Below are 14,876 nucleotides of genomic sequence, written 5' to 3'. Positions count from 1 at the left end.
ACATGGAGACTGAATGAGACGTGGAGAGACCGAATGGGGCACAGGGAGACACACACAGAGACAGACGCAAGCAAACATACATACATACATGCATGCAGACAAGGAAAGGGAGAGGGGTGTCTACAGAGAGAAAGGGCGCAAGATGGGTAATGTGGGAGAGAGAGATGGGTACAGAGAGAGATGGAGAGCTTGAGAAGGACAGGGAGCCGGAGAGCAAAGCACAGAGCCATATGGACAGAGAGACAGAGTAGGACAGTGTGTGAGAGACAAGAGGACAGCAAGGCAGAGGGGATTGCCTGTCAGCTAGTATGAAAGTCAGTCATAAATCAAACACATATTCAAGTGAAAAAATGAGATTTTTTAGTTTTCTGGCCGAACCTATGCATATAGAGATAAATGGTTGGTCTCCTATTGATTTATGGGATCACACATTGCCTTTGTGCACAATGAGCAACTTAGGAAAGTTGTGTTTTACTCTGCCACTAGCAGCACTGGTGGTGTTTTTGCATCTTCGAAGCCTGAAGGGGGAAATATGTTTTATTCCAAGGTATCACTTTTACTTGGCTAGGAACCTTCATCAAGAATAGGATTTGATTACTTAGACCGTTAATGTTTGTGTTTGCAGTTTTAGGCACATTCCACTTGTTCACAACAGTTTACACTGACTTCATATTGTTTTGGATCAAATTGAAAATGGTCATGTTTTGCAAAACTGCATGTTCTGACCAAAGGTTTCCATGCTTTAATGTGCTCTTCATTTTGTAGAGATGGTGAGTATCACTTGATAAAAGGTTGTGATGGTGGCAAAGGTGTGTTCCTGAGCCAATGATTATTTTAATTTATTTCTTTATTAGGCATGGATAATCTGTTGGTGTATGGCCAATGTAAAACCATGTTACTGGTTGTGAAAACTCCTAATGGCTGCCACAGTTGTAGACATAAGATTGTTTTACTGTCTCAGATGCTGTCTTTGATATGTATAATGGTGACCACTTTCATTTCTTTTAGGCTTTGAATTTGGCATACAGCAGCATTTACAGCAACTACAGGAATTTTGTTGGCCCTCCTCACTTTAAAGTTATCTGCCGCCTCCTTGGTTACCAGGGCATCGCAGTGGTTATGGAGGAATTATTAAAGGTCGTGAAGAGTTTGGTGAGTCGATCTTTCATGCTAAGGTCATCATTTTATGGCTCTGCTTAGTTTGTTTACTTGTGTGCTTAGAAAATGTGTTTTTGTAATGACTGAGGTTTCTTGCTGAAATTGTGCTTTCAGTAACCTATTGGTATCGGTGACCTACATGCAAACAGAAAATTGTCAGAGTAGCACGTTCTCTGCAATGCTTACCGGTAATCTTCATTACTCCTAGTCTTCCTCATTCCATTACTTACGCATGAAGGATCCTTGCCTTCCCCATAGAGATTTCAACAATCTATTCCTTAATTTCTACAAGTCTCAGCCCCTCCTTTAAAGGAGTGGACTTATCAGACCACTTCCTGATTACAATACCATTGAAGCAACCCATCCCTGCGGGGGTGGGATAAGGAAGAGTAGGATTGGAGTAATTATTTGACCCTCCAAACAATACTACACCAACTGCACACCAGGTGAACTTTAATCAAGCCGTGAGAAGTACAGTGAATCTGCACCCAATAACGTATGGGAACATTCCCCACCCCCTGACTCTGTAGATGCAACCAGTAGTGGTAAGCAGTGATTGACGGGGAGGCCATTTGGCTGGCAATCAAATCTCCATGATGGATGCACCAACAGAAACTTCCTGTCAATTGATTCCCAAGGCGCAAAGGGTTATGAGTAGGGAAGACTCTATGCAAGTCCCAAGCTGGAGAGGGAGATCTAACTTGGAGGCGAGCCACTGCAAAGCTCTGTATGAGTCGGGTCACTACAGATTCTTCCTCCCCAACTCCGCCGTCAGAATTGCCAGAAAGTCTTGATCGCACACCTTTGGGTTCAGAGCAAAGTGGCAGCCAGACCCAAATTTAACCCATACTGCAAGATCTGGGACATTTCTAAACTACCAGACTATAGGCACCTTGTGAGCACCACACCAAGAGTGACCGGACCATCCGTGGTACCAGTGCTCCAGATAAGATTTTGAGGTTTGAGTATTTTACTCCCTCTTTTTTAATTTTGAGAGTAAAAGGGATTTCAAGAGTAAAAATGTGTTTTTCTTCACAAGAGTAAAACTTATTTGACATCCGGCTGACAAATAGAAATGTTGGAAATAATTATCATTCGGCTGGCGTCCACATCATTCTCCGACAGATTCATCATCATGATAGATATCCATCATCCAGCTCCGACAAGGGGCGTAGTGGACCTCGACTCTGCTGTCAATCTGTCTTGTCTGGCTCTCGATCGTCAGCTCCGGAAGTGACGTCAGGCGTCGTATATATAGCACATCACTACGCCCCATGCTTCGGTTCCTTTTTTTGCTCGCTTGCACGCTGCATCAGGAATATGACTACAATTTACTCGATGTACTTTTTGTATGTCGTCTTCGGAAACCTTGACTTAATGTCTCACAGGGTTTCGGGCTTCAAGTGATGCTGCGTTTGCAAGGACAAAATGTCTGACAGCCCCCACAACGTCTGTCTATGGAGTCTAGGTGCTAGGCACGACACAGAGGCCTGCGCAAAAATGCAGCCGAAATCCCTATGTGAGAGGGCCGGATAACTGGCCTTGGGCCGACCATGTGCCAAGTCTCTGACAGGGTCGCTCGTCCGGTCTTCGGAGGCCGAGATTGAGGCGCCCACTACTACAAGGGGAAGGAACGATATTGCAAGAAAACCAAGAAATGGTCCCATTCCAGGAGCCATTCCTCGTCTTCCTCGCGGAAGAAGAAGAAGCGGCACCACCGCCATTGACGCAAGTCCAGCTTGTCGTCGGAACGAGGTAAGCCCTCTGTGGGGCCGACCACTCGGGAAGTGTGGGAAAGTTTTAAAACTTCAATGCTCAAAATGTTTAAGAGGCAAGCTACTGTAGGTGCGGCTCTGGCCCTCGACCAGCAAGCTTTGGCGGTAAAAGTGGCGCTCGGTGCTCCCGACCCCAATATAGCCACTCTGTCGACATCGTCTGCGTCAAATTTCTTTGGGCGTTACGCCTACCAGGCATAAGTCGCCGGAGGGCGATGCCGAAAACCTTCGGCATCGAAAGCTTTGGCTTCTCAATCTATTCTCAAGCCCTCAGCGCCGACAGTCGCCAACGGTTCATTTGTGCCGCTGTCGAGATCGGGCTTCTTCAATGCAATCCATATTTGGCATTGATGACCCAGAGGACTCGGTTGACCCCATCTACACGGGAGTTATGTGCATCGATTTTTCGACAACCAGGCTGATTTATTGGCCCTAGCTCGGGTTCTACAAGACACCAGTGGTCTGGATACTTCCTCAGACCTTGAGTTAAAGCAAAACCAGCCCTATACTCATGCTAATATGAAGTTCAGGATTCTGGTTCAGAGTTGTTGACACCCTGGGGTTGAAGGCGTCCACTACACCTCTACAGGGGTATGAGCTTACTAGCATTTTGAACAAGGATCCTGCATTTGAGGAGAACATGGCATTCAACCCACCCATTGCAGACCGTTAGCCTTCTTATGGCATCACTCTTGTACCATTCCTCCTGTGAATGCCAATTTTACAGGGAAGTATAGGCCGGCAAGAGGAGGCATTTCTTTCCTCACCACACACCCTTCATTGGATGGATTAGTTATACTGGCTGCCACTGTTTCCACCAGACCTGTGGTATCCACCTCTAATCTGCCTACGGACATGGAGGGAAAGCCATCTGACGCATTGGCCAGAAAGGTGTTCACCTCTGGTAGCATGGGGCTCATAGCCACTAACATAGAATGTGGATTCGCCAAGTACTCCTTTGGCTTATGGAAGGCTGTGGAACATGCTACTGAATACATCCCTGAGGGTTCCGTGCGGGACAGATTTTAACAGCTAGTGGAGGGTGGGAAGGAGGTAGCCAAGCAGTCATAGAAAGCGGGCCTGGACCTCAGGGCCTTGAACAAGTTCCTGAGGAAGGACAAATTCAGGATGTTGACATTGAGAGAGATTCTCCACGCTGTCAAACTACAGGACTGGCTGGTGTCAATAGACATAAAGGACGCTTATTTCAATGTGCCGATTCAGCAAAAGCACAGGAAGTTAAGGTTCCTCATCCACGACAAGCACCATCAGTTCAAAGTGCTTCCCTTTGGGTTGACCTCGGCACCAAGGGTCTTCACCAAACTCATGGCGGTAGTTGCGGCTCACCTGAGGAGATCCGGAGTCCATGTATTTCTGTATCTGGACGACTGGCTGATCCGAGGGAAGTCAGCGGGGCAAGTCTTGTCTCATCTGGAAGACACCTGCCTACTACTGCACAAGCTGGGCTTCTCCGTCAAATTGAAGTCCCATTTGACACCAGTTCAGCAGCTCCAGTTCACCAGAGCAGTCCTAGACACCCGGGTAGGGACGGCTTTTTCTCCCGAGGACCGAGTCAGCGACATAGCCCGGATGGTGCATTAGTTTCAGAACCACCCCACCCTTCCAGCGGCTTCCTTCTTCCGCCTTCTGGGTCTCATGGCCTCCCGTTTTTTCTATTGCCAGAGGCCAGGCTGCGTATGAGAGCATTACAGTGGCTCCTGAGGGACCAGTGGTCTCAGTATCTGGGAGCTCTCGCATATCTCCTTTCAGTGTCCAGCCAGGTTGTCCGAAAACTCTGTTAGTGGAGCACACGCAGCAATCTATTGGTGTGGGGAACCCTTCTGGCCTCCTTGGTCCCAGGCCCAAGTGGTCACAGATCCGTCCCTGAAGGGTTGGTGTGTTACGCTCACCTGGCTCCCACAGGGGCGTCGGTTGGACCCGGACAGCTGCGGTCTCCACCCACGTGATGCGTAGTGCAGCGATGACTGACTGGATCTGCCCTCCTAATCTGGTCTGCTTAACCTGTAGAAATATTCTCCTGCAAGTGGAGAGATGGATTTAGCCACTTGTGGATTCAAGTGATGGCACCCCCACAGTCCTCCCCAACTAATCACCTCTGAAATGCCCTCACAGCAATCTCACCTTATATTCTTGAAAGATGAGCTCTCCATCCTGCGTGGATTTGCAGGGGCGCGTCGATTCCAGTTACTTCACTGGTTTGAAGGCTCGGGAGAGTTCCGGAGAGTATTGACTCTGAGGTTCCTGGTGAGGACCAGTAAGTATTAAGTTCATAGAGTTCAATATGACCGATGTTCACTCTTGTTCCCCCTTCCTTTCTTGTCTTGCAGCTGGCTTGTGAAAAGATGCTCTTGTGGCAGCTGGTGGCACTCAGGTAAGAGTCTGTATTACCCAGCGCTTTCCGGTAAATGTTGCACGAGGAAAACGTGTTGTATTGTCTCTCTTTACAGATGCGTCACATGAAAATATGGAGAGTCACAAAAGGATGCGTCCGGTGGTAAATCGGGTAAGTCTATGGTGGTAAGAATTATTTCTGATGTTTGTTAATCTGCTTAGAATCACATGCTGTGCATAGGTCCGACATCCAGTGGTCACTGCGGAGTATTGCATTTTGTTTTTCGTAGTCGAAAAGGGGACGTCGACAAGGCGTGTCTGTAACACTATCCCTATAGTGACATGCGTTGTACCCACAATCCCTCACGCGTCGAGGTCCCTCAGATTGTTTTTTTTCCGCCCAGCTTATGGTCGCCTTACACGGAGCTCCTAGAGAGACATTGCAAAACACTTACTACGGACCTCGGTCCTTAATTTATATTTATTGTTAAAGATCCCTCCCCTCGACGTTAGCTGTGAAGCTGTTTCTCCGCCGAGCAAGTTTTCGACGGAGGAGAAGAGACGGAGGAGATCCTTCGGCGCTGCCGAACACGTGGCCAGGCCTCGCCGGCCAACATACAGTAGGGAGAGTGGGGGTTCGAACTTTTATCTTCTCGTCGAGAATGTCTTTCTTTCTCCCCTATCTTTCCCTTGGGGTTGTTATCACCAGTTTCTATTGCCTCAGCTATGGAGAGGACACCTTTTAAGTTTTGCCCACTCTGTAGGGGCAAATACACTTGGAAGGACAAACACAAGCTCTGTAATCGTTGCTTGCCCCTCGATCATAAAGAGGACGGCTGCGCGGCCTGTAAGCTCTTGAAACCAAGAACTCTTAAAGAACGGAAAGTTAAGAGGTGGGCGGACTACGCTATGTCGAAGTCCGTTTCCCCACCCGCCGCCGCTGTTATAGAAAGTGACGAGGAGGGTGATAGCTCGACGTCCGTTACGGAAGTCATTAACCCCCAGAAGGAGCGCTCGCGCTCCTCGACGTCCGTCCCCGGCCCCGACGGGCTCGGCTCACGCCCTGCTTATGGGGATGAACACCCCAGCGACAAGGACGCACACAGACCCCATAGGCCTAAGCACACAACCCACGGCTCTTCTTCGTCGAGGACGAAGGATCCATCAGCGCCGAAGGGGATGCAGGGCACTCCGGCGTCTACCTCAGACCGTAAGGGTCTCAGGCCCCACCCGCGACCAGCGATTGGGCTTTCATCTAATACGGGCGCTACCTCAAAAACATCCGACGTAACGCTCCATAGAGCGGCCGTCGAGAAACAATGCGTAACGCAGGCAACGTCGACTCCAGAACCCTCTACTGACAAACTCGTCGTCGAGAGCCTGGCGAGAATTGTTTCCGAAGACAAACGTAAACGGACGACGAAACAGACGTCGAATACCGTACCAAAAGATATAGAAACGCCGAAAAAGCACAGGAGTAGCCAGGAACTGCCCCCTTCATCTAAGGGCACTTCTGAACTACCGGAGGGCTTTTCTGAGTGCGACGGAAACCTTTTGTCGACGTTGTGGGAGCGTTCTAAGCGTTTGGAAGGTGTAAACACTGATTTCCCCCCTCTAGACTATTCAGGGGTTCCCCATGAGACCCTTGAAAGACTCCATTCTTGTATGGAGAAAATGGAAAGGTTTTTGGGTAGCCAAAACCCACCCACACCCAAAAGACCAAGAGAATGGACCCAGGATGACCCTAGGGTCAAGATTCCTAGGCTGTTTCCCCCTTCTACAGACGCATATGACCTCACTGAAGAGGAGCAATACCTCCAGGAAGATGAGGAATGTTTGGGTGGAGAGGAAGAACATGAGGAAGAGGGGTTTGAAGAAGACCCTTACACTAGTGCAGGAGCTTTTGAAGAAGATACAGCTACATCACAGCCCTGGCAATCCCCATCAGTGCACTCAGACCCGGATGCCTTTCACCCTTCTCCTCCCAAGGACTCACCTATTGGAAACACCTCCCCCATAGATGACCAGCCTTCACTTAATGCACTATTGCGCAAGGCAGCAGCGCATTTTGAAATAGACACAGGGGAGACTCTTCCGGACATAGACTTTGTAGAAAAAGTTATTAAAGAAAAAGCCCCGGTTAGTCAGTCTATTCCGCTCCTGGCTTCTATAAGGAGAAGAATAACTCCTTCCCTTTCCAATCCGACCTTAGTCAGAGGGGTCAACCCTCGGATAGCAAAGCTCTTCAGCCCTTCGTCCTCTGACCCGTTGTACATCAGGGGACATTCTATTCCGGACTCACTTGTAGTTACTAATACAAGAAAAAGAGCGGGGGTACCACTATCCACTAGTGAGGCACCACCTGACAAAGAGGGCAAGAAGCTCTATGCACTTGGGAAGAGAATCACGACCTCCGCCGCCTTCTCAACTAGGATTGCAAATAACAATTCCCTATTGGCTAGCTACGCAGATGCACAGTGGAGCAAGCTGCGCAGCGAAGCAGAGGACGCTCCAGAACCCCTGCGTTCACGCCTGCTAGCTATAATCTCAGAGGGAACTCTTGTAAACCAGGGCATCGTAAAGAACTCCTTAGATGCCGCAGAGACGGCTGGCCGTTCCCTGGTTCAGGGAATACTTCTCAAACGCCATGTCTGGCTGCGCAATTCGGGATTTAAGCCGGAAACCCAGGCTTCCCTGATAAATAAGCCCATAGAACAAACACATCTGTTTGGGAAAGCAGTTGATGAGGCCCTAGAACATGCGCAGAAAGAGTTTGATACCATCAAGACTCTTGACCAAATTTCTAGGCCATCTAACAGACGCAGCTATGGCAATAGACGCTCCTTTCGTGGCCAACGCCAGCAGCAAAGCCAACAGCAATTTTACTCTGCTACCAACTGGCCCTCTAACCAAAGCACCCAGTTCAGTCAAAGAGGCCAACGTCGTGGCAAAGGAAGAGGTCGCGGCTCCAGCCCCAAAGGTCCCACGCCCAATACCAACAAATGACCCGAAGATTCGGGTCCCCTCCCATGCATCACCGGTCGGGGGCCGGCTAACATCGTTTCTTTCAGCATGGGAGGGAATAACGTCAGACCGCTGGGTATTATCCACCATAGCCCACGGATACTGCATCGAATTCAACGGGCCCCCGAAATACAGACCCCCACGGAACCGACGCATGACACCGGAACACCTCACTATTCTTCTTCAAGAAGTAAAAGAGCTACTGAAAAAAAGAAGCTATAGAGGCTGTCCCCCTATCTCAGGTAACAGAAGGTATTTATTCAGTGTACTTCCTTGTACCCAAAAAGGATTTAACCATGCGCCCTGTATTAAATCTGTGCCCAGCGAACAAGTTTGTCAAACCCCAAAAGTTTCGTATGGTGACCTTGCAGGAAGTGATCCCACTGTTATCACAGGGGGATTACATGACAACACTAGACATGAAAGATGCATACTTTCATATTTTAATGTTGCCAGCGCACAGAAAATACCTCAGGTTCAAGATAGAGAACAAACACTACCAGTTCAGAGTACTACCCTTCGGGATAGCATCTGCACCAAGGGTATTCACGAAAGTACTGGCAGTGGCAGCGGCCCACCTCCGCAGGCTATCCATTCCGGTATACCCTTACCTCGACGACTGGCTCATAACAGGGGATTCTTAAGAAACGTGCTTCTCCAATACCCAAAAGACCGTAGACCTTTTGTCCCAACTGGGCTTCTCCATCAACGAAAAGAAGTCCAGCTTAGACCCCAGCCAAATCAAACAATTCCTAGGGGCTCTAATTCGAACAAAGGACGGCCTCGTCTTCCCCTCCAACGAGAGGGTCCAAAACATGCTGTTTCAGATCCCCTATTATGTGGCAGGTCGAGAGGTGACGGTACGCAAAGCAATGTGCTTGCTAGGGATGATGGCGTCATGTATTTATTTGGTACCTCACGCGCGCTTGCGCATGCGCCCAATGCAAGAGTGGCTTTACAGCCAGTGGTGTCAGGCCAGCGGACGATGGGACGATCTACTGGTGGTCTCGCAGGCCTTGGTTCTCTCGCTACGGTGGTGGGCAAAGGAAAACCTGTTATTAGGGAAAACTTTTGCCACACCCGCAGTGGAAGCCACTCTAACCACAGACGCATCCCTTACAGGATGGGGGGCTCACCTATCCCATCAGACTGCTCACGGAGTGTGGACTCCGAGCTTAGCATCCAAGCATATAAACCTGCTGGAACTGCTAGCGGTGTTCAAAGCACTGAAAGCCTTTCAGGAACACCTACAAGGAAAGACAGTGATGGTCCTCACAGACAGCACCACAGCCATGTACTACCTCAACTAGCAAGGGGGCACTCACTCTCCAGGACTGTCCAAGCTGGCCCAGAATATATGGAAGTGGGCTCTCAAACACAACATGTTCCTACTATCACAACATGTATCAGGGGAACTCAATCTGCTAGCAGACAAACTCAGCAGAGACTTCCCACTGCCCGAAGAGTACGAATGGCAATTGCACGAAGACATCGTCTTAGACGTCTTCACGCAATGGGGATTCCCAGAAATAGACCTGTTCGCAACCCTGGAGAACTCACAATGCCAAAGTTACGCCTCCAGGTACCCCCAGAACCAGTCCAAAGGGAACGGTCTGTCGATTCAATGGTCAGGGAAATTTGTTTACGCCTTTCCCCCGACTCCCCTCCTCAAAAAAGTGGTGCACAAGATGCACCAGGAGCAGGTTACCATGATACTAGTGGCCCCAATGTGGGCCCGGCAGCCATGGTTCGCTCACTTGATGGAGATGTCCCTATCTCCCCCAATGAAACTTCCCTGCCCGTACAACATGCTGTCACAAGACAAGGGCAGGACGCTGCATCCATGCCCTCAGACCATGAACTTAGCAGCTTGGCTCCTGAGATCATAGAATTTGGACATTTACATCTCCCACAGAGATGTATGGACATCCTCAGGGAAGCCAGAAAACCTAATACTCGCCACTGCTATTCTAGCAAGTGGAAAAGATTTGTCATCTGGTGTAGAGGGAAGAACATCAACCCTGTTGACTGCTCTGCCACTAACATTATTCTGTACTTGACCCATTTATTGGATTCAGGTCTAGTGTTTAATTCCATTAAAGTCCACCTAGCGGCACTTTCTGCATACACCACTTCCCAACTTAAAGTGTTGTGGTGGAAGATACCAGTTATCAAGGCCTTCATGGAGGGGGTAAAGAGAATACACCCTCCGATAGCTAACCCAGCTCCCGGATGGGACTTAAACGTGGTACTTTCTAGACTCATGGGCACCCCTTTCGAACCCATGCACAAGGCAACTCTTAAATATCTCACTCTTAAGACTGCTTTCCTAATAGCTATCACCTCCATTAGGAGAGTAAGTGAACTACAGGCTCTTTCTGTACTAGACCCCTTCGTAACAGTTCACAAGGATAAGGTGGTTCTACGCACATACCCAAGGTTTGCACCAAAATTCATCTCGAAATTTCATGTAAACCAGTCTATAGAACTACCAACGTTCTTTCAAAACCCTTCCAGCTTGGGAGAAAAAAGTCTGCATACACTAGATGTATGCAGAGCTGTCATGTTCTACATGGAAAGAACCAGACCACTGAGAAGGACTAATCAGTTCTTTGTCTCTGTGGCAGCAGGAAGAGAAGGAGATGCAGTTTCAAAGTCCACTATATCTAGATGGATTGTTCAATGCATCACTCTCTGTTACACTCTTGCTAAGAGAGAACTACCCTTCAAGCCAAGAGCACATTCCACTCGAGGCACTGGGGCTTCCATAGCGTTCATTGCAAATGTTCCCCTTGAGTCCATCTGCAAAGCGGCTACCTGGAGTTCTATGCACACCTTTACAAAACACTACTGTCTAGATGCACACTCTAGATCTGACTCCCAGGTGGGACAGGCAGTATTAAGACATCTTTTCTCTACTGTTCCTTCTCATAACCCACCGCCAACTCCGGGTACTGCTCGCTAGTCTATGCACAGCATGTGATTCTAAGCAGATTAACAAACATCAGAAGACAATACATTACTTACCGTAAAAGCATTTCTGATGGTTGTATCTGCTTAGATTCACATGCGCCTACCCTTCCTCCCCGCTCGGATGGAAGGAACATAGACATCCATTTCTATATTTCTCTCTTTTCTGTTCTCACTCACGTCTAGAAGGCTCCCTCAGGGCAGAAAAATACAAACAGAGGGACCTCGACGCGTGAGGGATTGTGGGTACAACGCACGTCACTATAGGGATAGTGTTACAGACACGCCTTGTCGACGTCCCCTTTTCGACTACGAAAAACAAAATGCAATACTCCGCAGTGACCACTGGATGTCGGACCTATGAACAGCATGTGAATCTAAGCAGATACAACCATCAGAAATGCTTTTACGGTAAGTAATGCATTGTCATTTGTTGGTTCCCTCGGCTCACCTTGTGGTTTTCTTTTGTCTCCTAGGTGCCGAAGTTCGGCAAAGAAATGATGGAGGCAGCGCCGACCCGAAGGATGCTGTGAAGACTGGTGAGTATGGCACGGCCCTGCAGCTGGAGGTGCGGCGCGTGCAGAAATTATGTTCTTTACAGGTCCGGAGACGAGATGGATCCAGAATCAGGTGTGGAATAGAAATAAGTTTGTTTTCTAACCTTGTCCCTTTCTTTCCTCTTTGTTTTAGGAGCTCCGGATTAGAGGCGGGCGTGGCAGAAGACTGGATGCAGGCTTCAGGCACGGTGAGTGTTACGCTGCTGGATGCAGGATAACGCAAAGCGTGTGTCGCTGCTCGGGTGTGGTTTAAATAGCCTCAAAAGTAGTCCCAGGTAAGAAGTCCCTAGAACCACACCCGGGTAAAAAATAGTCCCTGTAGAAAAATAGTCCCTTTCAGGCTTCATGCTGGATTGGAGTCATTTGCAGCATGGTCTGCCTGAGGTAAGTAATGACTGTGAGCCTGGCGCCAGGTCTGATTCCTACTATGAGCCTGGCGCCTAAGGCGCCAGGACTGAACCCAGATAGCCCCTAGCCGGGGCTGCTGAGGTTTTACAAAATGTCTAGATGCCTGCTCCCGGGGCTTATGGGCTTTGTTTCGGATGTCTGGGGGTAGGCATCATGACATGGTGTGCCCACTGCGAGGATTTGCAGGTGAGCAGCCTCTGGTCTCCATCAGAAGCCAGGTGGCATATCAACAGGCTGGAGTTGGGGGCCTTCAGGTTAGCCCTGAGGGCCTTTGCCCCGTCTCTCAGAGGGAAGCATGTCCACGTCCTGACAGACAACACAGTGGCCATGCACTAACTCAACAAGCAGGGTGGTGTGCACTCCCGCCCACTCTACGCAGAGGCAATTCAGTTGTGGTTCTGGTTGCGAGGGAACCACATCTCGGTCTTGGCAGTTCATCTGGCTGGGACAGAGAGAGCACCTTGCTGGATGCTGTGCAGGCAGAGCTCGGTCTAACACGAGTGGGAAGTGTGTCTGGGAGTCCTAGAGGAGGTGTTTGCTCTCTGGGGTACCCCGGCAGTGGATCTGTTCGCCACGGAGTCCAACAGGAAGTGTGAACAGTTTTGCTTGAGTGAATTCCCAGCGAACGGTGCACTGGCGGACATGTTGCTAGTGGATTGTACCTTCCCTCTACACTACGCCTTTGCCCCAGATGCCCATCATGGCTTGGGTTCTCAGGAGGTTGAAGAGATTTCGAGCGACCATGATCTTTATCGCCCTGGATTGGGCGAGGAGAACACGGTACTCCGATCTCCTGGCTCTATACAACTGTCTGCCTCACCGGTTGCGTCAGCGTTTGGCTCTCCTAACCCAGACAGTGGGTCGAGTGCTCCACTCCACCCCGGATTCCCTCAACCTACATGCGTGGCTCTTGAGAGGATGAGGTATGATGACAGACCTCTCAGAGAAGGTACTTGAGGTATTGCTGGCTGTACACAGACCTTCTACTAGATCTCAGTATGCATGCAGGTGGAGAAAATTTGAGGCGTGGTGCAGGGAACGCAAGACTGACCCTATCTCTTGCCCCACCACCACTGTGATGGCCTTCAAGTAGCCACAGTCAAAGGGTATTTGGTGGCCCTATCTGTGTTCGAGAGGTCCCCAGACCAAGGTTCCTTTTTTACTATTTCCGGTCATGGCCCCGTTCCTGAAGGGCCTTATCAACAAGTTTCCGCCAGGGACGTCATTTAGGGGTCACCAGAGGTCGCAACTGCGACTTCTGAAGTCTCCCGTGCGACCTCTAAAAAACAAAACATGTTGTAATGCAAGCTCCTGGGCTGTGGCCAGCACCATGTGGCTCTTTACTTCTGGAGTGGCTGGCTTTCTTGTTCAGGCCCCTTAAAAAAAAAATCAGATTTTCATCTGTCCCAGTCTATTGATTTATCTGTCTTTTACCCACCTCCACATCCCTCAAAGGAGGAAGAGCAGTTCCACTGCCTTCACCCCAAGGCAGCGTTAAGCTTCTATGTTGCTCGCTCATCTGAATATAAAGGAAATCAGACCAGTTGTTCATGGCCCATTCCTTGTCTAGAAAAGATCTTGCCCTCACTAAACAAGCCCTGTCACGTTGGATTATTTTGTGCATATCAGAGTGTTAACAAACCGCAGACAAGGAGCTTCCAGCGGGCATCAGGGCCCACTCGACCAGAGGGGTCTTGGCCTCTACAGCCCCTCAGAGAGGGGTTGCTATTAGGGATATATGCTGAGCAGCCACTTGGTCATCCTTACATACCTTCACCAAGCACTATGCTTTGGATGTTGCATGGGGAACTGATGCAAGGTTTGGTAGAGCGGTTCTAAGGAATCTACTGTTTACATCTTTCTGCCCTCCTCCGTTATCCTAACTGCTTGGGCAATCTGTCATGAGGAATCTGCAGGAGAAAAGCAATCCATTGAAGGAGAAATTACTCACTGTGATGATCTTTCTTTGGATTCTTCTCTCGCAGATTCCTCATCGACCCTCCCTTTCATTCCCACTCAAAGTTATGTGGGTCATCATTCTGTCCAAACAAGAAGGCATTTGATGGCGGCTCTGGGGTGACCGCTTCTGACTCATTCTTAAGAATTCTGTTTTTTATTTTTTTTATTTTAATGTTTATTCTTTGTTGTGGGCATTCACCCTTTTGGGGTGTTCCTTGGTAAAGTTTTAACCACTGGTTAGCTGCCTCCTATGGTTTTTCCTTCTGCATCAATCCCCCGACAGGGTTTGGGGGGATGGAGGAACTGCAGAATGGGGCGTAGTGACATGCTATATACACAAAGCCTGACGCCACTTCTGACGATCGAGAGCCAGACAAGACAGATCGTCGGCAGAGTCGAGGTCCACTAAGCCCCCTGTCAAAAGGTTTCCGAAAAGCAAAGCTGGATGATGGATATCTATCATAAGTAATCTGCGGGAGAAGAATCCATATAAAGATAATTACAGTGAGTAATTTCTCCTTCCCTCACAATTAACAGATTTAGGACGGTGTGTAGTCAAGCAAATACCATCTCACCAGTGGAACAGATGATCCCTAAAACGGTGAGCTTGCCCTGCATGCAATGAATAGGTACAGCAGCAGCATGAGCTGTTTAATGCTTCACTCACACAGAA

At 49.1% G+C, this 14,876-nt stretch overlaps 1 protein-coding gene across 1 annotated transcript in view; it reads left to right on the top strand.

Annotated features, from left to right (window-relative positions):
* Window positions 1–14,876, top strand: part of CYFIP1 (cytoplasmic FMR1 interacting protein 1) — a 1,181,635-nt gene that overhangs the window by 911,665 nt on the left and 255,094 nt on the right. The window contains 1 exon segment of the mRNA XM_069636612.1: window positions 1,009–1,152. Coding sequence (XP_069492713.1) covers window positions 1,009–1,152 — 144 coding nt within the window.

The sequence above is a fragment of the Ambystoma mexicanum genome, chromosome 7p (assembly GCF_040938575.1).
Source record: "Ambystoma mexicanum isolate Mex_15411 chromosome 7p, UKY_AmexF1_1, whole genome shotgun sequence".
Lineage (NCBI taxonomy): Eukaryota > Metazoa > Chordata > Amphibia > Caudata > Ambystomatidae > Ambystoma > Ambystoma mexicanum.
Note: the sequence above shows the minus strand (reverse complement) of the source record. Positions and strands in the feature narration are given on the sequence as shown.